The 25702-nt window shown below is 32.0% G+C and overlaps 1 protein-coding gene across 2 annotated transcripts in view; it reads right to left on the bottom strand.

Annotated features, from left to right (window-relative positions):
• Positions 1 to 21119, bottom strand: part of LOC126880479 (myosin-2 essential light chain) — a 29593-nt gene extending 8474 nt beyond the window's left edge. The window contains exons 1-4 of one of the 2 annotated variants that reach the window (XM_050644340.1): positions 20986 to 21119; positions 20869 to 20896; positions 10670 to 10851; positions 1883 to 2029 (exon numbers count right to left, since the gene is read on the bottom strand). In XM_050644340.1, the coding sequence (XP_050500297.1) occupies positions 1883 to 2029; positions 10670 to 10851; positions 20869 to 20896; positions 20986 to 20988 (360 nt within the window). In that variant the 5' untranslated portion in view covers positions 20989 to 21119. Of the gene's footprint in view, positions 1 to 1882; positions 2030 to 10669; positions 10852 to 20420; positions 20562 to 20868; positions 20897 to 20985 lie in introns of those variants that run through there. The other variant, XM_050644339.1, reaches the window with a different exon arrangement.
• Positions 21120 to 25702: the final 4583 nt, after the last annotated feature.

The raw sequence follows: 25702 nt of genomic DNA, 5'->3' as shown, positions 1-25702 counted from the left end.
TATTGTGGAGCAATATATAATTTTTCTTCTTCAATGACAGTAGGTATGAAATATACGTCAATTTGACAATTTCAATTGACAATATGAATTATTTAAGTAAGTTGCAATATTTCTCCGCTATTCGCGCACGATCGTTTCTCGTATCCCCTCCAAGTACTTGCACACTTCAAATACTGATTTGTGTTAATGCCGTGGTGAGGTTCGAAAATTTTTCAAAGTATTTTTCGTTCAAAACGTCTGAGCTTTTCTTCGTTTGATTTGGTCATGGTCCACGTTTCGCATCCATATGTTAGTACAGGTTTGACGATGGATTTATAGATTTTGATCTTGAAACTTTTTGTAAGATTTTTTGATTTTATAAGATTATCCAGTGCGAATAGACAGCGATTATTTGCCGATTGGATTCTGCCTTTTATTTCTTTAGTAACATCGTTGTCAGTTGTGATTACGTCCGCCAGATACTTAAAACGTTGTACTCTTTGGAAATTGAAGGTATTGTCCGTCACATTTTGCCCTACCCTGTCTCTTCGTGTCATTCTATTTATACACATATATTTCGTCTTCTCTTCATTAATCCTCGCTTGTTGCTCCTTCCACCTTGTTGAAAATGGCTTTTGTGGATAGGATGGAGTCTCCAACGAGATCAATGCCATCTGCGTATGCTAGTAATAACTTGGGACCTTGAACCGATAGCAGTACTGTTTTTATTTCGGCCGACCTCATGCTTTCTCTAATACAAGGTTAAAAAGTAGTGTAGATAACGCATCACCCTGTTTGAGTCCACTGTTGATTTCAAAGCTGTCAGATAGTTTATTATTTAAATGTACTTTTGATAATCCACCCTTCATACAGACTTTAGTCATCCGAATGAGTTTCTTTGGCACTGAGAACTCCGCCATGGCATTCCATACTTGGCTTCCTTCTACGCTGTCATATGCCTGTTGAAAGTATGAAGAGATTGTATATGGGTCTGTTATACTCCCATCCCTTTTCTAGAAGCTGTCTCAGCGTGAACAGTTGATCTATTGTGGATCTGTTTGCCCTAAAATCGGCTTGATATTCTCCTAGAACATTTTCAGCATAAGGGGTTAGCCTACTAAGAATTATATGCCGTGTTTGGGAGTAAAATTCCTCTATAATTCGCGCATTTTGTTTTGCCCCCCTTATTAATTGGTAATAAGTTTCTATCTATACGTCCAAATTCGCTACTTAGTGTATGTGCGGTAGACTATTATTTACCCGATCATTATTTTTGTTTGTCCGGTGTTGATCTAAAGTCCGAATTCTGTGCTTAACCGGCTTAGCCGTTAAGTGACGGTAATCATTTTGACTGCATTCGCAGCTAGTATATGTGTGTCACCTGCGTATCGCAGGTTATTTATTTTTCTATCTGATATAGTGATACCCTCCCATTCATCTAGTACTTTTCTCATTGTAAATTCAGAATATATCTTGTATAATAATGGTATATATACTGTAATAATATTTTGAACACATTTGAATCCGTGTACTATAACTTTGGCTGAGTGATTATCATACAGATGTCTTAGTAGGTCAACTAGGTGGTTAGGTACTCCCATAGGGAATCCCATGATTCTTGAGGAGACGCAAGGGGCGGCATGTCGCGCGACATTTAAAAGAAATTCACAAATCACATCCTCACCGTGTTATAAGGTATAAAACGCAAGACATTTTATATGGAATGTCTATGTAACAGTCTCATCTATTTAATTGGGAGTTTTTATTTTTTTATTTTAGAAATTCTTTTGGTGGTTTTGTAGCTCCACAATTCTTATGTACGAGCCGCCACTGACTAATACTCCTAATAAATAGGAAATTCATTTAACTTCCACTATTACTGAAAAAATAATCACACACTTACCTCATCATCGCCAAGTTTTTCTCCTAATGATGTCAGAAGGTGTCGAAGTTCCGCGGAACTGATGTAACCATTTCCGTCTTTATCAAAATGACGTAATCCTTCGATGAAATCCTCGGCGGTGTCAGCGCTCCGGGTTTTTGAAATTTGCTGTTAACAAAAAATAATATTATTATATTATATTATAAAACAATTACGCACAAAAATATTATTATAAGACTAATATCAATAAAAGTTATAATTAAGTATATCAAACAAAATTGTGAAACAATAAAGCGGCAGTTTCACATAGCAATTCACTGTTATCGCAGCGGTTATTAGCAGTGGGGATATATCTACTGCGATGGGTTTTACTGCTTACCTACTGTTTCAATACCCGTCCGTATGTCCAAATGAAACAGTCAGTTTTTAAAGATGGCGCCGAATAAAAAATAAGTTGTAGATAGTGTAACTACTTATTTATTACTATCTACCTATTGAAGAAAAAAATATTATGGAAAAAAAGTACCCTTGGTGGCGAAACGAATATGCAGTAAAAAAAGATATTGGATGAAAACACCGTTATTAAACAGACCTCGCTTTGACATGGAAAATAATTTATTAACAGAATCATTAAAACCATGGCACTGTTGGACAGTAAATAAGTAAATAGCATCCTGTGCTCATTCCTGTTGGTTGGCTATCATGAATTTTTTTTTTCTAGTAGATACGTTGCTCTTCAACGTTGCAGTTCACTTTAGCGGTGAGGATATATCTACTGCGATGGGTTTTACTGCTACCTATTGATTTACTACCCGTATGTTCAAAATTAAATAGCCAGTTTTTAAAGATGGCGCCGAATAAAGAAGGTGTAGATGGTGTAACAACTTATTTATTACTATTGAAGAAAAAAAATATTATGGAAAAAAGTACCCTCGGTGGCGAAACGAACATACAATAAAAAAAGATATTGGGTGAACACACTGTAAACAGACCTGGCTTTGACATGGAAAATAATTTATTAACAGACATTAAAACCATAGCACTGTTGGACAGTAGTAAATAAGCATCTGTGCTCATTCCTGTTGGTTGGCTATCATGAATTTATCATGAAGAAAAAAAATATTATGGAAAAAAGTACCCTCGGTGGCGAAACGAACATACAATAAAAAAAGATATTGGGTGAACACACTGTAAACAGACCTGGCTTTGACATGGAAAATAATTTATTAACAGACATTAAAACCATAGCACTGTTGGACAGTAGTAAATAAGCATCTGTGCTCATTCCTGTTGGTTGGCTATCATGAATTTTCTTTTTTTCTAGTAGATACGTTGCTCTTATGGATGCTATCTTATTTTTTATGGTTTCTTTATCTATAATCTATACCAGGGGTGGGCAAAGAGCGGCCCGCGGGCCGCATGCGGCCCTTTTTACATTTTTTGGTGGCCCTCGGAAAAAAGTGAATTATTTTCATTTAAAGAATGATTGTTTCACAAATTTTCAACCTATCGCGGTCAATTATTTGGGTTTCCGATACAGAATTTTGAAACATTATTAAAAGATTTGTCACTGGAATAAAATGTTTGCTTAAAACAAAATAAAGAATTCGAAGATACTGCAAAAGCAAATTTTATAATTACCCAAAAATTAATTAAAGTGAACAAACCGTTCTCAGATGGCAAATTTATAAAAGATCGTTTGTTGAAGCAAGTGGAAGCAAGTTGAAGCAATTTTATGTCCAAAAGAAGATCACGAATTTTATCACGAAGAACTATCGTTCTGAAGACTTGAAGTGATGAATAATAATGTACAAAAACAACTAAATCCATTTTAGAAGGTAAATTGATGTGGTATTCAATAATTGCATTGGATGAAAGTGTTGATAGAACCGACACAGCTCACTTACTAAATTTATTCGAGCAACTAATACCGATTTTAATATTATTTATGAAGAACCATTATCAATGGAATCAATCCATGAAATCTCTAACAACTGAAAAGAATATTTTTGAAGTAGTCAGAAAATATTTGGAAAATTATAAATTACTCCTTAACCAACTAGTACGAGAAAACTTAAATATTATGTTCATTAACAATTTTCAGAACATGATTTATTATTTTTCACTGCGTCATCAGCAGGTATTGTGCACAAATATTTTGCAAGTAGACAACGTCATTTCAATTTAACTAATATTGTTAATTTTTTTTTTTTCAATTTTATTCGTTCTATTCACGAGAATTAAATCATAGTGAATTCGTAGAATTTTTGGGAGAGTTCATTTCAATTTTGAGAGAGTTCATTCATTTTCAATCATTAAATAATGTAAGTACCAGAAAATAAGTTAAAAGTTTACAAAGAAGAACTTGTAATTTGCTAAGGTCCTCAAGGAATTTGAAAATCATTTTAAAGATTTTGAAGATAAATATATCATTTTACTTATCACTTGTCAGAAATCATTTTTCAGTTCAAATTGATTCCGTGCCAGTTGACAAGGAGGACACATATGTAAAAAAAGAAGATATTTTAGCATTTTACAAATCTTTATGTAGAACAGCATTTGAAAAATTTAATAATTATTATTGAAAGTTTGTAAATAATAAATAATATGTTTCATAAATATTTGTTTATTATTTAATTCTTTCAAAGAGAACAAAAACAACGAAGGGGATCTAAGATTTTTTCAAGCCTATATCGTTGTTTATTTTTATGTATACAGTGCGTCGCATTTAAAATGAAGACACCCCTATATTTCAGCTATCAAAATAAATACAGATTTGAAATTTTGCAGTCATACAGGTTGATGTTTCACAATTTTTAAGATAGTCAACTGAAATTTAAATTTTAAACGCGGCCTACTGCGAATCCATAAACAGGGTAAATTTTCGATATTTTGCTTAGCGTTAGAGATATCAGAAAAAGTTATTTGGAAAAGTTGCTCCAAATATTATTGTAACCCCACATACCAATAATACGTCTCGATCCCGCATAAGAAAAAAAAGTTGATTAATATCAAGCTGAAAATTTGTTAATAGCTTAACGGTGTCTAGTCGGACAAACTTTGATATATATATGAGAACACTGGAACAGGGGAAGTTTTAATGGTGGAACAGGTTAAAAATTTGGAACGTCAGACTACGAAAACGTCAGATGTATTTTGTCGGACTGAACTTCCAATTGATTTGTTGCCCTTTCATTAAACTCCCATGCAAAAATCAGACTGGTGTGCAATTACCAACTGGGCATTTTAATGAATGGAACACGAAGAACATGTCAAATGACAGAAATCATGTTGGTTAGTAATAGCAGTCTGATTTTTGCATGAGAGTTTAATGAAAGGGTAACAAATCCATTGGAAGTTCTGTCCGACAAAATACATGGGACGTTTTCGTGGTCTGACGTTCCAAATTTTTAACCTGTTCCACAATTAAAACTTCCCCTTTTCCAGTGTTCCAATATATCAAAGTTTGTCCGACTAGATACCCTTAAGCTATTAACAAAGTGTCAGCTTGCTATTAATCAACTTTTCTTTGGTACGCGGGATCCAGATCCAGACCTACAAATTTCATGATAAAATTCCTTTTAGTTTTGTCAGTATTTGTAGTTAGGGTCCTAAAACCTACAATTGGCTGTCCCGAGATACATCTCGGGTCAGCATTAGGATCTGGAGTAGAAATACTGAAAAAACTAAAAGTGCGAATTTGGTCATGAAATTGGGTATGTGGGGTTATAATATTTGGAACAACTTTTCCAAATAACTTTTTCCGACATCTCTGACGCGAAGCAATATATCGAAAATTTACCCTGTGGATTCGCAGTAGGCCGCGTTTAAAATTTACATTTCAGTTGACTATCTTAAAAAATGTAAACCGTCAACATTTAAAATCTGTATGAGAGCCGAAATATAGAGGTGTCTTCATCTTAAATGCGACACACTGTATGACATTTGCATCTATATAAGCACGGAATTTCCTTTCAAATATATAAGTAACTACTAGCAATGTGAACGAAAAATAGATATTTTGAAGGGGGGGGGGAGATAGAATGCCTAAAGTAACAAATTTTGCGGCCCTCAGTAATAGAGCAAAAACTTTTTGTGGCCCTTACCACAAAAAGTTTGCCCAACCGTAATCTATACCCACCTTTTTCGCAATTTTTGCAATTGCATCCTTTCCCTTAAATGAATAAAAACATTTTTTTCGTCCGAGAACGTAATGTGTTCGCCAGATTTCGCCATTTTTATTTTATAAATAAGTTACTGCGATAGCAAAACTAGAATTATTTCTACTTATCGCTGTAATTCTTATAACAATCTACTGCGATCGAAGTGGTATGATTCACAACGAAGAAAAGGTGACAGTCAAACCACGCCTACCTAACAGTCGCTGTGATAACAGTGAACTGCTATGTGAAACTGCCGCTTAAGCGGTGGGGATATATCTACTGCGATTTACTGCTACCTACTGATTCACCACCCGTATGTCCAAATGAAACAGTCAGTTTTTAAAGATGCCGCAGAATAAAAAAAAGTTGTAGATGGTGTAACTACTTATTTATTACTATTGAAGAAAACAATCTTATGGAAAAAAGAACCTCGGTGGCAAAACGAATATACAGTAAAAAAAAGATATTGGATGAAAACACCGTTATTAAACAGACCTCGCTTGCTCACGGAAAATAATTTATTAACAGAATCATTAAAACCATGGCACTGTTGAACAGTAAATATCATCTGTGCTCATTCCTGTTGGTTGACTATCATGAATTTTTTTTTCTAGTAGATACGTTGGTCTTATTGATGCTATCTTCTTTTTTATGGTTTCTTCATCTATAATCTATATCCACCTTTTCCGCAATTTTTGCAAGTGCATCCTTTCTCTTAAATTAATAAAAACATTTTTTTTTTCACCCGAGAACGTAATGTGTTTTACAGATTTCGCCATTTTTATTTTATAAATAAGTTACTGCGATAGCAAAACTAGAATTATTTCTACCTATCGCAGTAATTCTTGTAGCAATCTACTGCGATCGAAGTGGTATGATTCACAACGAAGAAAAGGTGACAGTCAAACCACGCCTACCTAACAGTCGCTGTGATATAGTCGGTTCGCTAAACTCAGACACAGCTGGCTAGTAAGTAATTTTAGTAAGGTAAAATTGGCGAAAAAATAATTACTAAATAGTTAGTAATTTTGCCGAAATTGGCAAAGTGTCCAAAAACAAAAAAATTATCAATTAAAATCACTAACCAGTTGTCTCTGAGTTTAGCGAACCGACTATAACAGTGAACTGCTATGTGAAACTGCCGCTTGAATAATGCGGTCCTAAGTCCTAATTTATTGCTGTCCTATAAAGAAAATAAAGAACAATCAAGTTGATTTTTAAAAATGTTAACACTAGTTGCCGATATGGTGTCTTTATCCAAATTATTGCAGATATTAAATATTATGTACGGCAAGAAGTTCACCCTGGACTTTGCTGTCGTTTGTTTTCCCTTTAATTTGCAATGATGATCTCTTAATAAACTACGGTAGCCCTTGGTTATTTTTGCCGATAATAGCGGAATGAGGCATTTTTCAATGTTAATCGGAAGTAAACGTTCTGAGGACCATTTGAATATTGCGTCAAGTTAAAGAACATGTTGATTAATAATGGTATTCACATATAATTTGGAATCATCAGCGTAAATGGAAACTTTACTGGATACAATGAGCGGAAGATCACTAGTGAAGATATCAAAGAGTAGTGGTCTAAGTACTGATCCTTGTGGGACTCCGCTCTTGACTGGTTTATCCAGTGAATAGGCTTCCCCAATACGAACCCGGAAGGTATCTGTCGGATAGATAATTTTGAAGACCATTGTGATCCAATTTAGCTAGTAATCAACGTAAACTGGCTTATGTCCTATAAAATAAAATTTAAATTGAGCAGTTTGTACTTAGCCAAATACATTGAAATATTACGCAGAAAGATTACGTTTCATTCACGGAAACATTTGATGGAATATTTGAACATGGTCTTGCGGGGAAATGAAGTAAAAGTACTCGATTGACTTGGTAATTCACTAGACCTAGACAAGAAAGTTTAGCTAAGACGAATTGCACTACAAATGAAACAATGATAACAATTGATACAAGTGTGGGTCCACAATGATGAAATCAAGAACATGTACGCTACACTAATGGAGTTATTGCCAAGACGTGTTGGAGTGGTTATTTCTACCAGAGGAGGAAATACTTTTATACTAATATACATGTTTTAGCCTTAATTACTTCTTAAATATTTTCTAAGTAAACTAAATGTGTTTTTTAGTCAGCTCTTATTGCCATTTTGAAGAAAAGTGACAATGGCATAACTTGAATTGCATTAATGTAATGGGACTCTCAAGACAACAATGAGTATTACTAAAGAATAATTGCATTACATTGCCATAGTATGAAGTAGTTTTAAACTCATACTAAAAAGAATGCAGAACAACGCCTGTCTGGCCTATTGGGACCGTGCAAGTTCGGAAAAGCAACACCTGGTTTCATAGCTCAGCAACATTTTTAGAACTTTTAATTATATTGGCCAATTATATTAGTCCTGGTTGATGGATAATTATTGTCAAGGCCATAGCCCAAAAAAATTATAAGAAGAAAAAGTAATACTGAGGTTATGTTATTAAAATGTAAACAATTGTATGTAGTAAATAAAATTAATTATTAAAATGCAGTACTGCAAGCAAAATAACAATTAATTAAATTTACTTCTATATAATAATTGCATATCATATCAATATTGTGGAGCGACGTATAATTTTTCTTCTTCAATGACACTAGGTATGAAATATACGTCAATTTGACAACTTCAATTGGCAATATGAATTATTTAAGAAAGTTGCAAGATTTCTCCGCTATTCGCGCACGATCGTTTCTCGTATCACCCCCAAGTACTTGCACACTGCGAATATGTTTGTGTGGCCCTTAAGTTTCTTTCGATTTATACTGACAGTCTAACTTTATGGCATAGTTTTTTTAAACAGGGTTTTTCCAGTACTACTGTAGCTGTAGCAATAATTCAGAATGGCAGAAAAACATTTTTTGTGTATCTAAATTTATGTTCATTATGAATTTATAATTATGAACAGTTCCAAAGCATACCTACATACAAAATGTATATTTTCTTGAATAGATAATATTCTTATCTACCCCAGCAACATATTTTAATGATTCATTTTACAAAAAAGATTTAAAATTTCAAAAACCTTTTGATAAGATTTTAAATGTAAATACATATATTAATGAAATTTTTAACCAGTATTCAACAACTATTTATATGCTTACTAAACGATTTTTTATTTTGAAAATACTAATAATAATTTAGAAAGCTTTCTTAATGTTATAATTAACTAAATGATATTTAAACTGGTATTTATAAACATTTAACTTGTTAAACAATAAAATGAGGTTGTAATAACATTTTGCTACAGAAAATAAAGAACTTAAACATAATAATTATTGCAGACAAGAAGAGCAAAATTTATAAAGATAAAAATATAGGTGCTAATTAAATCATAGCTCCAAAAAAAAAAAAAAAATGGTGGCTGTGCCAAAAGAGGTGCCGCTTGCAACTACACAAATGAGAATTATTTTTGCCTATAAAACTTTTCTTACACATTTTTGGGAAAAATGGTTCAAATCACTGGTTGATAGATGTTGCAGATCTTAAAAATTTCTTTATTTGCAAGTTTCTAAATTACAATACCTTAAACATTTGCGACGAACCAGCCGTTCGTCGCATATAATTGTGCTAACGTGGACGTGTTCGTCGCATAAATAGGACGCAATACTTTTCGACGCACACAACGCACACGCTCCATCGGTTGTCGGTTTTTGAGCGAAGATCAAAGGATTTGCGTCGCATAATGCTTGCAGTGTGGACGCTCTTTTTGGTACAGTGTGTTTTACTTCACACAACCTGAACAGACGCACACAATTAACGATAAACAAATTTTCGATGGTCGAGCAGTTAAATTTGCGACGAACCGTTAATTCAATACGCACGTAAAAATTTACAAGTGAGGACGCGGCTTTAACAATTGAAAGAGATGATTGAAAAAACTTATTTTTGCAGTATTTTATAAATGTTAATAACCTTGTTTTTTGCATAATGACATGTAATAAAACTACCTACTTGAAATTATGGTAATTAATGAGTTATTAAAGTGTGCTACATCTCGGCTAGATCGACCAAATAGTATGTAAGTTATTCAATTCCTTTATCCCGGACAGATTTATTTAAATAACTGTACTAGCTCAAATAGTCCCTCAAAAGGTATCGAAAAGGTAGTCGACATATCAATCAATTCTTTGAGGCCTCAATTTTAAGATATATAAAAAAATTTAAAAAATTAAAAACTCAATCCGACAGAACTGGAAGAAATCAGGGGAAGCCTATGTTCAACTTTGGACACAGAAGGCTGGATGATGATGAGACAATTGTTAGATTTTTTCTATCGCAATTTTTAACCCAAACTCCAGGGCATTTTCGTTTATTTTTTATTATTTCACGGAGTGCTATAGCAAAATAACACACAAATTCAGACTCCGAGCAAGACATCTTACTTCAATTCTCATTCAAACACGATTGTTTTTTTCTCGCTAGTCTATCAGCACCAAAGAGCCACAAGTAAAACCTATATTCTTTAAAACCGCGGTATAGACTGGTACATTGATTACCCCCGTTATTTCAGACCAGAGAAAAGAGAAACATTAAAAGTTAAATTAAAAATGCAATTAACATATGATGTGATAATTCTTAAAAATACCTGATAAATAGGAAGAAAAACTTCGAATGAGACTCGCTCATCAGGTTTGTGTTGTTGGGTGTATTTCTTTACATCAGATTCTGTGGGATTCTGTCCTAAAGCTCTTAAAGCATCTCCAATTTGGGCAACATGAATTTTTCCATCACCCCGATTGTCGAACAGTTGAAAGGCCTCTTGGAATTCTGAAAAACAAAAACACTTCAATCTCATATTTTGAAAGTCAAAGACTTAATTTTTTCTATATGGCAAAAATACTGGAATTTGTTTTAGCTAATTGCTCCTCTTAACATTAAAAATTTTTCTTTCAATATCATCATCATTCTCTTAACCTTTATTCCTATCTTCTTTTTCTAGTTCCATGACTATTATTGATCGTTGGATATGGATATCATGTTGGCTACCATACTTACTATCATGACTTTATTGACAGCAGCTCGGAATAATGATGTAGTTGATTTCCCATACCATTACCTTATATTTTTCAGCCATATGTTCTTCTATCAGGACCACATTTACCTTGAATCTTTCCCTGAATGATCAGATAAACAAGGTCTCATAATGTGACCGAAATATTCCAGGTTGCATCTCGTGATCATATTGACCAGATGTGTTGTTTGGTTCAGCCATCTAAGGACCTCTTCATTTCTAACTTTGTTGACACAGCTTAATTTTAATAATTGATGGATTCGACCGTTACTTGATGGAAGTTCATTTTATCTCACAATAAAACACTGAAAAACGTTTGTTTTTCTATACTTCCACAAAATTTATTACAACTATGTTATTACTACAGCTGTTTCGGCAAAGTGCCTTTCTCAAGTGATATATTTTACAATGTGTTTGCCTTTTTAAGTCTTTAACTGAAGAGGTTGAGGAGTGGGGAGCTGTTTGTCTCGAGCTTAATTTTAGTAGTCGTCTGTATACCCACATCCTGTGGTTGTTTTACCCATACCCACTATGTTTAAGCATAGCCTCACTTAGAATCCACGCTTCCTCTCCACACAGTACTACGGGAAAGATAAAGCAATATTTCATTAGAACGTGAAAATCAATACTAAGATCGTGGCTGTGATGTTTCTCTTTTTGAAAAAGGTAGTTTGGGCTTGTTTGTTGTTGATATTACTGCCGAGATATAAGAGTTTTTCTAGTCTGTCCAGTGCGGCATATCCAACTTTAATACTGTCATCTTGTATATAATTTTGTTTGCAATCACATATTTAGTTTTCTAAACATTAAGTTTTATTCCTTACCGATCACAGGTTTGTTTTATTTTCTATAAGGTATAGTCGGCAAACCTAATGTTCACGGTTACCCCATTCACAATAATACATTCGGTTTTCTCCCTTAATGTGCACGCTCAAGTTAACTTGAGCACACTAAACTGTCCAAACTGTGCACACTCAAGGTAATTCGAGCGGCGTTATATTTTATGTTGCTATAATTTTTCACACTCGAATGCAATCGAGAATTGAAAATAACAATGTGATAGCAAAAAAATACATCCTTTTTCTACTTAAGACTTACGACTAATCTCTTCCTTGTGAGTTACTTTCCGACAAATGTGCATATTCATAATCTGATTCGCTCATTCTTCAAAACATATTTTACTAAAATATGATGTAAAATATAATATAACGTAATAATAATAAGTTTGTTCCAACACAATGAAAAACAGTTTCAACAGAAAAACAGAGTTGCATCGTCTTTCCCATTGTTCCAACAAAAATTATTATCATCCAGTGATATTTTCGTTATCATTCCAGTAATTGGATAAATACAAGTACTCGTTGGGCTGACCTGCGCACTGGGATCAGTTTTTTCATTAAAAACAAATTGATTTTTGTTGCCGGACCTTTTCAAAAAAACTGTGCATTAAGGGGTTATATATTTCCTGAATACAAGTTAAAAAGTAAAGGTGATATATCCTCTTTTTATATTTATTTCATCCTACAGTTCTTGTTCAACTTTTATTCTTGAGTATTGCCACTTGATGTGTCAGTATACATTTGTAATTACATATTCCTAAATCTTTAGCATTTTGATGTGGGTCATATTCGCTAATTATCTTAATTCTCTAGTAAAAATTATTTCTCATAAGTATTTAATTAAAACATATACAGGGTGTCCCAGACTAATTTACCCACGCTATATCTCTTAAACGAATAGAGATCTTCGAATGGGACAGAAGGTGATATATTCTACTTGTAATACACTTTAATATGGCGTACAAAAAAATCATCCCCTAAATAATCATCCCTTAGTTACAACCCCTAACTTTAATTTTTTTAATAGCACCCTGTACATTTTTTTATAGTTTTGGATGTGGTCTTTTATCGTCTATTCAACACATTTTTTGAAAATAAAATCGGTTCGTAAATGACCTAGAAACTATCAGTTTATTTTTGTTAAATTATGTGTCCCAGACTAATTTATCCAGGCTATATTATTTCTTAAACGAATAGAGGTTTTCGAATGGCACAAAAACTGATCTATTCCATTTGTAATACACTTTCATATGGCGTAGAAAAAATTCATCCACTAAATATTCATCCCTAACTTACAGGGTGCTATTAAAAAAATAAAGTTAGGGGTTGTAACTAAGGGATGAATATTTAGGTGATATTTTTTTACGCCATATTAAAGCGTATTACAAATGTAATAGATCAGTTTTTGTCCCATTCGAAAATCTCTATTCGTTTATGAAATATAGCCTTGATAAATTAGTCTGGGACAAATAATTAACAAAACTAAACTGATGTTTTCTTGGTTATTTACGAACCGATTTTATTTTCAAAAAATGTGTTGAATAGACGATAGAAGACCACATCCAAAACTATAAAAAAATATACAGGGTGCTATTAAAAAAATTAAAGTTAGGGGTTGTAACTAAGGGATGAATATGTAGGGGATGATTTTTTTCTACTCCATATTAAAGTGTATTACAAGTAGAATAGAACACTTTTTGTCCCATTCGAAAATCTAAGATATAGCGTGGGTAAGTTAGTCTGGGACACCCTGTATGACGTCATGTTATATTGATATTATTTATTTTATCAATTCAGAATCTGATTCCTTATTTATAATTTGACTAATTTTATTTTATCTAATTATAATTATCATTAAATAAAATAAATACTGAACATAAAACACTTGTTACTAAATAACATTACTACTTAGAAAATTCTTTGTCATATAAATCTCTTTATAATATAAATTTAAAGTGACAAACTCAAATGGAGATTCACAGGCCACACTGCTACACAAAAGACCAATGTTAAAATGCCGCAATACATCATTGAGAACGGAAACCTTAGAAGATGACGACCACAGATGTGATGGGTGGATGGTATAAAACCAATAGCCAGAGAAAATGGATGACAGAAGGCTAAGAAGAAGAATAACAATATAAATTTTACTTAATATTTCAAACATATTTTGAAAAATTAATACATAGGTACCGGCTAATTAAGAGGCAACATCAGTGTGCAGAAAACGTGTTCCAGGATTGCAGCTTTAATTTTGAATATTTTGTCGAGATATTTGGCACACGTAATATAGTAAAGAATGGCGGTACAGAGCCCAATTTGAGAAATATGTTAGTATGTGGAAATTACTCAATAATTAAATAAAATATTATAAAAACAAGTCTGTACCGCCATGGACAAAAAATACACTTTCTGCAAATAAAATTTTTTATCCCATGCCTAGAATTTGTGTCACATTGGAATTACTAAAAATCGATTAACTATAACAAGAAATCTGACAGACTGACTGACGACTTGGAAACATTTAGTGCACATGAGTAAATATAATAATTATTATCTTTTAATATTGAATATATTAAATAATATATTATACAGGGTGTCCCGAAAAGATTGGTCATAAATTATACCACAGATTCTGGGGTCAAAAATAGGTTGATTGAACCTCACATACCTATATACAATAGTGCACACAAAAAAAGTTACAGCCCTTTGAAGTTACAAAATGAAAATCGATTTTTTTTCATATATCGAAAACTCTTAGAGATTTTTTATTGAAAATGGACATCTGCCATTCTTATGGCAGTATCATCTTTAAAAAAAATTAAAGTGAAATTTGTGCACCCCATAAAAATTTTATGGGGGTTTTGTTCCCTTAAACCCCCCCAAACTTTTGTGTACGTTCCAATTAAATTATTATTGTGGCACCATTACTTAAACACAATGTTTTTAAAACGTTTTTGCCTCTTACTACTTTTTCGATAAGTCAGTGTTTATCTAGATATTTTGAATATTTATCGAATCCACCAAATATTTGTGTATGGTTAAGTACGATTATAGTGACCTGTTAATAATCTGAAAATTTATTTATAATTTACATTTTTAGGTATATTTTGAAAAGAAGCCATATCTCGATAAAAGGTGACGTATAAAAAAAAGACTAAGAGGCAAAAAAGTTTTAAAAACACTGTGTTTAACTAATGGTACCACAATAATAGTTTAATTGGAACGTACATAAATATTTGAGGGGTTTAAAGGAATAAAACCCCCATACAATTTTTATGTAAATATATTAAAAAAGAAGCCGCATCTCGATAAAAACTAGCTTATCGAAAAAATACTAAGAGGCAAAAAAGTTTTAAAAACGTTGTATTCAACTAATGGTACCACAATAATGAATTAATTGAAACGTACACAAAAGTTTGGGGGGGTTTAAGGGAACAAAACCCCCATAAAATTTTTATGGAGTGGACAAATTTCACTATAATTTTGTTTTAAGATGTTTCTGGCATAAGAATGATACATGTCCATTTTCAATAAAAAATCTTTAATAGTTTTCGATATTTTGAAAAAAATCGATTTTCATTTTGTAACTTCAAAGGGCTGTAACTTTTTTTATGAGCACATTTGTACTAAGGTAAGTTAGGTCCAATCGAACTATTTTTGACCGCAGAATGTGTGGTATAATTTATGACCAATCTTTTCGGGGCACCCTGTATATTTATTTAATATTTAATCACAATATTGTGCCTTTGTTTTTGATAGTATAGTGTCACTGTCGTACTGCCGACTCACTGTTGCCACCAGGGCCGTCTTAACCCGGGGGTGCAAGGGGTGCGAGGCACCCGGGCGCCAAGTCCAAGGGGCGCAAGCCGAACATTTGCTAAGCTCAAACTTGAGCATTTTGTCCTTAAAAAAACTAAAAATAACAAAAACATAAAAGTGCACTTTCGGCAACTGAAAATACGAAACTCATTTATATTATTCCGACAATAGTTTCAAAAAGGTGACGTGTACACTATTTTGACGAATACTGAATGTCGAGTGACAATGAATCAGCATCTTGTAAAAATTATATCAGTGTGTCCGATTCTGTTGATAAAAGTATAATTGCCGTTTGGGGAGCTATGTGTAATGCTGATTTTCAAAAACCTAATTTTCTTCATTACGTTTGCGACAAGAAAGACGTTCATTACGTTTTTTAGAAAGACACGAGAAAAGTTGTAGTCACTTAGTTTCTATAAAAAAATATGTAGATCTAAAAAAAGACTTACTAAAAAGTCATACAGGAGATTTTGTCAATCAAGCAGCAGTTGAACGCGAAAGAAAAAGGTGGACGGCGGTTTTAGAAAGAATTATCAGTACTAATTACACGAGTGCTCTAAAATTATCGATTTGTATCCCAAGTGACACTGACAATTTTACGACAATTTCACGACCCGAAGGGGAGTGAAATTATGTCAAACAGTCACGAGGGCAAAACAAATCCATAATTTTTGAAAGCTCGAGAGTAATTCGGTAAGGTTATTTCATGAATAAAACTGTCTTTTTAATTATTTTAACTAATATTTTATATCATCACCTGAATATTTGCTAAACCTGTTTTTGGTGTTCTCTGTGACAAGTTGTAAAACATTAATTATTGTCATTATTGTCAATGAATGTATTTTTGCATAGCAACGAAGTTCGTCTGACGTAATATTGACGACGGGAAATTATCGAAAAAAATTATCAGTAATAGTAATTGCACGGGAGCTCTAAAATCAGGAAACAAATCTATCGATTTTTTTCCTGTTTCGGGACAGTTTTAATTTCACGACCCGAAGGGGAGCGAAATTATGTCGAAGTGTCACGAGGGCAAAACAAATCGATAATTTTTGGGAGCTCGAGAGTAATTTGGTTAGATTATTTCATGAATAAAACTGTCTTTTAAACCATTTTAACTAATATTTTATTGATATCTTCGCCTGAATATTTGCTAACCCTGTTCATGGTGTTCTCTTTAACTAACAAAATGTTAAAACATTAATTGTCATTCATGTCACTAAATGTTCATTTTTGCGTAGCAACGAAGGGCATCTAACGTCATACTTGACGACGGAAAATTATTGAAAAAAAATTACCACTGTAATTTTTATTTTTGTAGCTTTTTTTTCTATTGGTCAGAAACTTGATCAAATTAGTAAAGATTTAACCAAATTTAACCAACAACCGCACTGACACTGCGTTTGAGCAGATATTAAATGGCTCGGTATCAATTGCTAAAGAACTAGATTGCGAAACTAAATTTTCTGAAACTGTTCGTCCACTTCCCCGAAAAATACATTTCAATTATAATGCTGCAGTCGAGCCTCTTTTAGATCCAAAACAAAATTTTAAAGTTAACTTCTATTACATATTATTTGTTGGACATTGCCATTTCAAAATTAAGTAAAAGATTTTAAATGTTGAGGGAACATAATTATAATTTTTCTTTCTTGGAAAATATATTTAATTGGAGAAACCCTGAAGAAAACTTAAAAAAAAACACAATGTTTAAATTACAAAAAAAAAAACTAGCGCAGGGAAATAAATCTGATATAGATGGTGAAGATCTACTCCATGAGTCAGAATTGTTACCAATATTTTTTATTGATATAGACACAACTCCACTCGATATTTTAAATTATAATATATTCTAATAATTTACTCTCCGTTTTCCCAAACCTTTCTACATGTCTAAGGATATATTTAACAATTTCAGTAACAATAGCTGCAGGAGGAAGATCTTTTTCTAAACTTAAATTGATCAACAATTTTCTGCGCTCAACAGTGGACCAAGACTGATTAACAAACTTGGCTTTAAGTATAGAAAAGCAAGTAAAAAATAGGGATCACCGAAGCAATAAGAACTTTAAGCTAGAAAAGTTGACTTTGATATAATTATGTACTTTAAAAAGTATGGTATAGTGTTATAAGATTTGTCTTTTTTGAATACTAAAACGATGTTTTAATACATATATATATATATACTCCATCTAATTTACTTACCGTTGCACGTCATCCGCGTCATAGCCCGTGACGTCACATGATACCAACATGAAATATTTAGGCGGTAGGTGTGTTCTTTTTTAAAATCCTTTTGCCGAGAATACGGGAATTACAGCCACTAGACATATTTTATTATATACGCGTAGAAATAATATTTGAAAATTTCTATTAATGTTAACTGAAAAAAATACACAATAATATGTTTCGTTTAATTTGTATAAATGGTTTATAAAGCGTTTTTATGAAGCAAATTTGTTCGGAACACACTGTAACTGTAATCGAACGAAGGTGACATTTTGGCATAAATTGGTAACATTTATTTGACAGTTGCGGTATTGACACTTTAGATTTGTTTATATTCTTTACTCTAAGTATTTGTTTTATTATATTTATTGTTTTTATTATTTACTTTAAGGTAAGATTATAACTTAATTCTAGTTTTCTATTTCTAATGTTTTTATTTATTTACATTGAATATTAATTTGTTTTGTTGTATAATCCAAGTTTGCAATAATTATGTGATCTATTTGATTTAAAATGGATTCAGGATTTTTTTATACTTTGGCAACAATGTCAACTTAGATCTCTGACATAGATAATGACGTGCAACGGTAAGTAAATTAGACAAACTGTATAAAGAAAGCAAACATAATTAATTTTAATTTTAGCGTACCTATAACCTATATAATCTTCTGACAAAAGGGGGCGCAAAGATGAGTCTTGCACCCTGGCCGTGTATGCTTAAGACGGCCCTGGTTGCCACACTGTTGAAAGTTCGCAGAACTCTCGAAAAAAGAAATATTGATGACACATTGATGTAGCGTCTTAAGTGAGTCTGGGGAATTTTTTCAATTGGCTATAAGTCTTATTTTTTTTGACTCAAAATTGTGTTTCCATTAAAGTATGTATTCATAATTGAATATCGCACCTCCCCACAAACAGCGTCACAACTCAAAAAAAAAAATGGTTTTATTGCACCAACATTAATAAAACTACAAATTCCTATTTCAAAAAGTGTTACGTCTATGGTTCAAGTATTTGTCGTTAGATGACACTACTGTCACTATATGGTTAACAAAAATTAACGAAGCACTGAACATAAACAGTGTCATATATAGGCTTGTGCAAGGCAGTTGTCCATCGAAGATCTGTATAAATTGTTTGTTTGTCGAATTAAGACAGTATATTATGTGATTGCTTTATTCAAAACAATTTGTGAATGTGCTCAAGAAAAGTGACACCTTTATTTTTCTTTTTGCAGTATTTTTTATTTAATTTTGTTACTTAATTAAAAAAGTATAACTCTGTTAACCAGATAATAATAATGATATTATATTCTGTACTGCCAAAGCCACTTTAAATAAATAATATTTCCTAGATTTTTCTTTATTTTATCTGTACAGTGTCACAACTCAAAATAAAATAATTTTTTTAAATATGTTTAATAGACTTGACATGCACGCTATTTTGTAGAGCTTGAAAAATCTTTGTAACTCGCTAAAATAGTTATTGTTCTAATTTTAAGAGTTTTTGAATTAAACCCAAAAAAGTTCTAGCACAGATTTAAACATCTTTTTCTCGATATTTTGCTTTTTTGACTTATAACACTCTTTGAGCAGATGTGTGATATATATTTATATGTGTACAGCGCCACTAAATTACTTAGTCACACCATGAAAATATGGGGGAGTCATTGATAAATGGATATGCGAAGAAACAGAAATATACGAAAATCAGTTTAAATCTATGCTAGGCAGATAAACAACAGATGCAATTTTCATTATTAGGCTGTTCATATAGTATTCATTAATCTTAAGAAAGCATAGAATACAGTTCCTTGAGAGGTTTTATCGTGGGTACTCAATAAGAAAAGAGTTCGAATTGCTTTCTGATAGAGTTTGTGCAAACTAGATTCTAGAAATAAAATTTATAGAAAATTCTATAAAACTGCCATAATGATACTGATGTACACAACTGAATGTTGGCCAGTTAAAAAAGAAAAGAGGAACAACGAATGCATGTGGCAGAAATGATAATGCTTCGATGGATGAGTGGAGTGATAAAAAAGGATAAAATTAGTTGTGCTTTGTTCTGAATAAGTTTTACATGATGAATATGTATTTTTTAAACAGTTCACCTTTATGTGATGAGTTCCAAAGCATATGTAAAAAAAACTTAAAATGCCAAAAATGTTTTACTTTAGGAAACACATGTTAGGGATATTTGGGTACAATGTATCAATTATCATAGCAAATAAAAATATTAAAAAGTTATGTGGAAGGTGCAAGAAACATAGTAACTAAGATACCTATATAAATTTTGATCTATCCAACATCAATGTCTTATAATTGGGAAAATAACATTTTAAACACTGTTTTTTCTTCTACATCAATATTATACATTAAAGCATATAAATTATAATTAAATACGGGTTAAATATTAAACAATATATGACCCACCTTCCACTGAAGTCAGGGTAAGTTTACTGGGTATATCATACAGGTACATGATGATATCAACTTGGTAACACAATAATGAGCAGATATATACTGAATAAAGCCAAGAATGAAGTAATTGAAGACCTTACATAAACTTTCAAAATCATTCCTTTTATGGTAAAAATTGTTGAACATGATTCATTGCCAATTTTAGACATCTACCATCTACTGCATTCTCTGTATCTTGTTTCTGAATCTTTTAAAACAATAAATAATAGGTAAGAACCCGATTTTGTTTAATTTTATTTGTCTCTATTATATACTCATAATACGAAATTATGTTGGGTTTAAAATAGAAGCTCTAATTGTAGTAATTAGTGAAAAAAATATAAACGATTGTTCAAGTAACATGGAATTGTTCTCTAAGGTGGGGCAACTTAACCTAGTTTTTTGTTTAAATTACACTTACCGGCCATCTGATCTTCAGAATAATTTGCCTGAAATAAAAAGACGTCTCGTTATAAATAGAAATAATTTTTTGACATATTATAGTATTGAATTTTTCGAAAGAAATATTTTTTCTTACCATATTAGTAGTTTGATTACTCAACTGTCAAAAATAAAATTCAAATGACGTCTACACAAATTTTGTAATAGTTCAACATTCTAACGCTAGAGATAGCGGGAAGTTTAAATATTAAAATCCTTTAGTTTATACGAGGGGTTTACGATAAATTGGAAACCTATTTAAAAAATATGTTCCTATCTATAATATTGAAAGACTGAAATTTAATTTGAACTAATAATAAACAATCATAATTTAAGCATATATTTATTGAAAATTACTGATAGTCCATGTGGTGAGATCGCTCCCGTCTGAAAAACATTTCTAATTCGGTTTCTCTGCGGATTCATATTCAAAAATGTCCCCTTTAAACAAATTTCAAGGGCACCGAACGGAATTTTTGGGCAGAAATTGTTTAAACAATTTTTTTAATCAAATACATAAGATCACCTTTTATTGCTCCAAAAAATATATTTTTAGTTTTTTTGGGTAATTATAAACAAGAAAGGTATCTTGTGATTTTTCATAAAAATTGACAGTTTTCGAGTTATAGGCGATTTAAAATCTAAAAAATGCGAAAATACGCATTTTCGAGGCTTAAATACTCGTATTTAAATTAGTATTTTTAAGGGTGTCAATTACTTGGATTAAAGTTTAAACATTCCTTTTCAAGATTCCGAATAGTGATCGGGTCTAACTTCAATAATTTAAACCGTAGTTTTTTCGGAGGAAAATAGGAGATTTTTGAAAATAGTGCGTGCCGCACCGGCAAAAAACCGGATGGACACGCATAATTAACAATTAAAAACTACGGTCTAAATTGAAGTTAAACCCGATCACTCTTCGGAATCTTGAAAAGGAATGTTTATACTTTTTTCAAAGTTATTGACACCCTTAAAAATATTAATTTAAATATGAGTTTTAAGCCTCGAAAATGCGTATTTTCGCATTTTTTAGATTTTAAATCGCCTATAACTCGAAAACTGTCAATTTTTGAGAAAAATCACAACATACCTTTCGTGTTTAGAATGACCCAAAAAACTTAAAAATATATTTTTTGGAGCAAATAAAGGGAAGTTTTAATTGTGGAACAGTTTAAAAATTTGGAAAGTCAGATTACGAAAACGTCCCATGTATTTTGTCGGGCAATACATCCAATTGATTTGTTACCCTTTCATTAAACTCTCATGCAAAAATCAAACTGCTATTACTAACCAACCTGATTCCTGTCATTTGACATGTTCTTCGTGTTCCACTCATTAAAATGCCCAGTTGGTGATAAACACCAGTCTGATTTTTGCATGAGAGTTTAATGAAATGGTAAGAAATCAATTGGAAGTTCTGTCCGACAAAATACATGGAACGTTTTCGTAGTCTGACGTTCCAAATTTTTAACCTGTTCCAGTGTTCCCATACATCAAAGTTTGTCCGACTAGACACCGTTAAGCTATTAACACATTTTCAGAGTGATATCAATCAACTGTTTTTTGGTACGCGGGATCCAGGTCTATTATATTTTATGAACATTTTGTTTTTTGAATGTCCCTGATATCTTTAGAAACAAAGAAAAGAACAAAGAAAATAGATAGTTTTACTCTTTAACATGTGTTTTAACTGAAACAAAACTAAATTAGCAATAAAAAATGACAGTTAACAAATCTTAAAAAACAGAAAGACACATAACGTAAACAGTTCTTATCGACACCTATAAGAGATATTTGTCGACCAGGTAAGCGGTATACACAGCGCAACATAGGAGAACGAGATTGTTTAATGGAGGCTCTGTGATGTTTTGGGGTGGAATTTCTTTGATAGTAATACGGATTTGGTGTCTACGTGGCACATATTTATTTTCTCTGAACACTTTTTCCTTTCACGCTATATATAGGAAATAATTTTATCTTAGTGGTATAATAAGACATGGCCTCCTCACGTATCGCAGTCGTCGGTCAAAACACATATTAAAGAGTAAAACCGTCTAGTTTCTTTGTTATTAAAGATATCAGAGAAATTAAAAAAAATAAAAGGTTCACAAAATATGAGACCATAACATAGTATCGATGTATAATCACATTTTTATTTTTTCCTCCCTACAGGGTGTCTCAAACTTTTGTTTCACATGTCAAAACACATGTTAAAGTACACAACCGTCTATTTTCTTTGTTTCTAAAGATATCAGACACATTTAAAAAACAAAATGTTCACAAAATATAAGACTACAATACGATTCCGATGTACCTCGTCTTACCTACAGGGTGTTTCAAACTTAATATAAGAAAAACATTTCTTTTCTTCCACCCGGTACCTATAAGTACCAAAAAAAGTTTGAGTAAATCCTTGTACAACTGTGTAAATACTAAAGAAATATCTAAAATAATAAAAAAAATAGCGGAATCAGTTAATCCATTCACGAAAAAATCAACTATGAAAATGAGCATAAATTTTCTATATCCTTAACTTACCTATGCCTCACAATATATGTTGACTCAGATCATTACATGGTACGGTAAAGCACACACCTATAAAAATGTAAAGTAAATAAGCTAATAGGTACAGCATTTCTTGTTATATTATTTATTTTTTCATATTTTGCTGATAGTCCAGAAAGCCACTGCGCATCCGCTAGGAAAAATATTCTAATTCTGATTTTTTGCACAGTCTTACTCAAAAAGGACTCCTTTTAACAAATTTGCATGTTGCCAGGACCAAAAAGTGGTCAAAATTTTTTTAAACGTTTTTTTTTTGTTTTTTTCCTAAAATAATTTTTTTTGCATGGAAAAAAGTTTTTTTAGGTTTTTTGGATCATTTCAAACAGAAAAGATCTTTAGTGACTTTTCTCTAAAAATGATACTTTTTGACATATAAGCGATTAAAAATTGAAAAATTGCGAAATCGGCCATTTTTAACCCTCAAAAACTATGTGAAAAACTGAAAATTTGAATGTTGCCAAGGTAAGCAGATATTCTTTAAACATCGATTGATGAAATCCCGAAGAGTTTTTTGCAATACAATATTCAAAACTCCTTTGTTTTTTAATTGCTAATCAAGCGTGCGCGACACTATTTTCCACCGACAGTATGGTGCAAATGAAAGGAATAAATTCGTTATTTCGTAAACCGGCGACTTTAAGGAAAAATCCCGAAACAGGTCGATTTTTATTTTTAAGTTATGATATTGTGGCATATATGGTATACTAGTGACGTCATCCGTCTGGGCGTGATGACGTAATCGATGATTTTTTTAAATGAGAATAGGGGTCGTGTGGTAATTTACATAATTATTTATACTTGTTACTAATATTATTTATTAGTATATTTATAATATTTATAAATAAATTATTAGAAGAATTTTTTTACTTAGCAACAACATGTTTGTTTTATTTTAATAGTATTTTGTATTTTGACAACGAAACCCGATTTGGGCTTCGAAACGTTAATAAATTCATTTTTTAGTAAAATTGTGGCTTATTTCCCATAAAAAATACGTAATTATAAAAATGCCACAAGGAAATAGCTTCAGAACAACAAAAAAAAAACGTTTAAAAAATTTTTGACCACCTTTTGGTCCTGGCAACATGCAAATTTGTTAAAAGGAGTCCTTTTAAGGTAAGATTGTGCGAAAAATCCGAATTAGAATATTTTTGCTAGCGGATGCGCAGTGGCTTTCTGGACTATGAGATTGCATAGATATATAAAATTATGGACCACTTCGTATCATTAATACCTACCTATATGTTCGTTCGCTAAACTCAACAGTTCGACACAACTGGCTAGTGATTTTAGTAGGTAATTTTTTTGTTTTTAACTAATTTTGTCAAAATTGGCAAAAATACTAACTATTTAGTAATTATTCTTTTGCCAATTTTACGAAATTGGCAAAAGTACTAACTAAAATCACTAGTAAATTGTGTCTGAGTTTAGTGAACCGACTATAGCAATGTTTTGAGTGCCCATCCTGTGATTATTGTTGATAATCATGTCTTTCATCTTGGTTTTATTAATTTGTAATCCAATTACCTTACTAATTGTTTAGTTCCCCATCATTATTTACGGTGAACACCATTGTGTTTCCAAATCATTGATTAAGCTCCAGAGTACGCATACGTATACCTACCAACGCGTATAACAACGCGTTGCCACTTTTCCTTTTTAATATAAAGGTGAAAATAGAAAGAATAGGGCTTTTCAACGATTCTCATTTGTTTCGAGCTTCTGTCATGTGTTGTATAATCCGTGTATAATATTAATTTACGATGACATATGACAGTAGCTCGAAAGAAATGAGAATCGTTGAAAAGTCCTATAGAACACACTAGAACAGAACTTCTAATAGTAAATGGACCAGAAGCAAATAGAGGCAAAAAACTGGTCTAAGGCTCAATGAAGAGAAAACCAAAACAAAAGAGAGGTGATAGCAATAAGGAAAAATGTAACATTACTCCCTTGCTTATATCTTTGAAAGAGTGGAGAGTTTCAAATATCTCGGAGGAACAATCACCGCAGATAACGATATCACCAAAGAGATAAAAAGGAGAATTCCGGCAGAAAACATAATGTATGTACAGCCTCCGCAACACTAATAAATCCAAGAACCTAACTTCTTCTTAACGTGCCCTATCAAGTCCCCTTGACGTTAGCGATTATGTAACATGGCGAAACTAGAGCCTAACACGAACATAAAAAAATGTGTGTGTACTTTGTACGCACGTAAGAAGTTATACTTCTATTATATGATTTCA

This window comes from Diabrotica virgifera, chromosome 2, assembly GCF_917563875.1.
Source record: "Diabrotica virgifera virgifera chromosome 2, PGI_DIABVI_V3a".
Classification (NCBI taxonomy): domain Eukaryota; kingdom Metazoa; phylum Arthropoda; class Insecta; order Coleoptera; family Chrysomelidae; genus Diabrotica; species Diabrotica virgifera.
The sequence above is the reverse complement of the archived record's forward strand: the minus strand, read 5'-3'. Positions and strand labels throughout refer to the sequence as shown.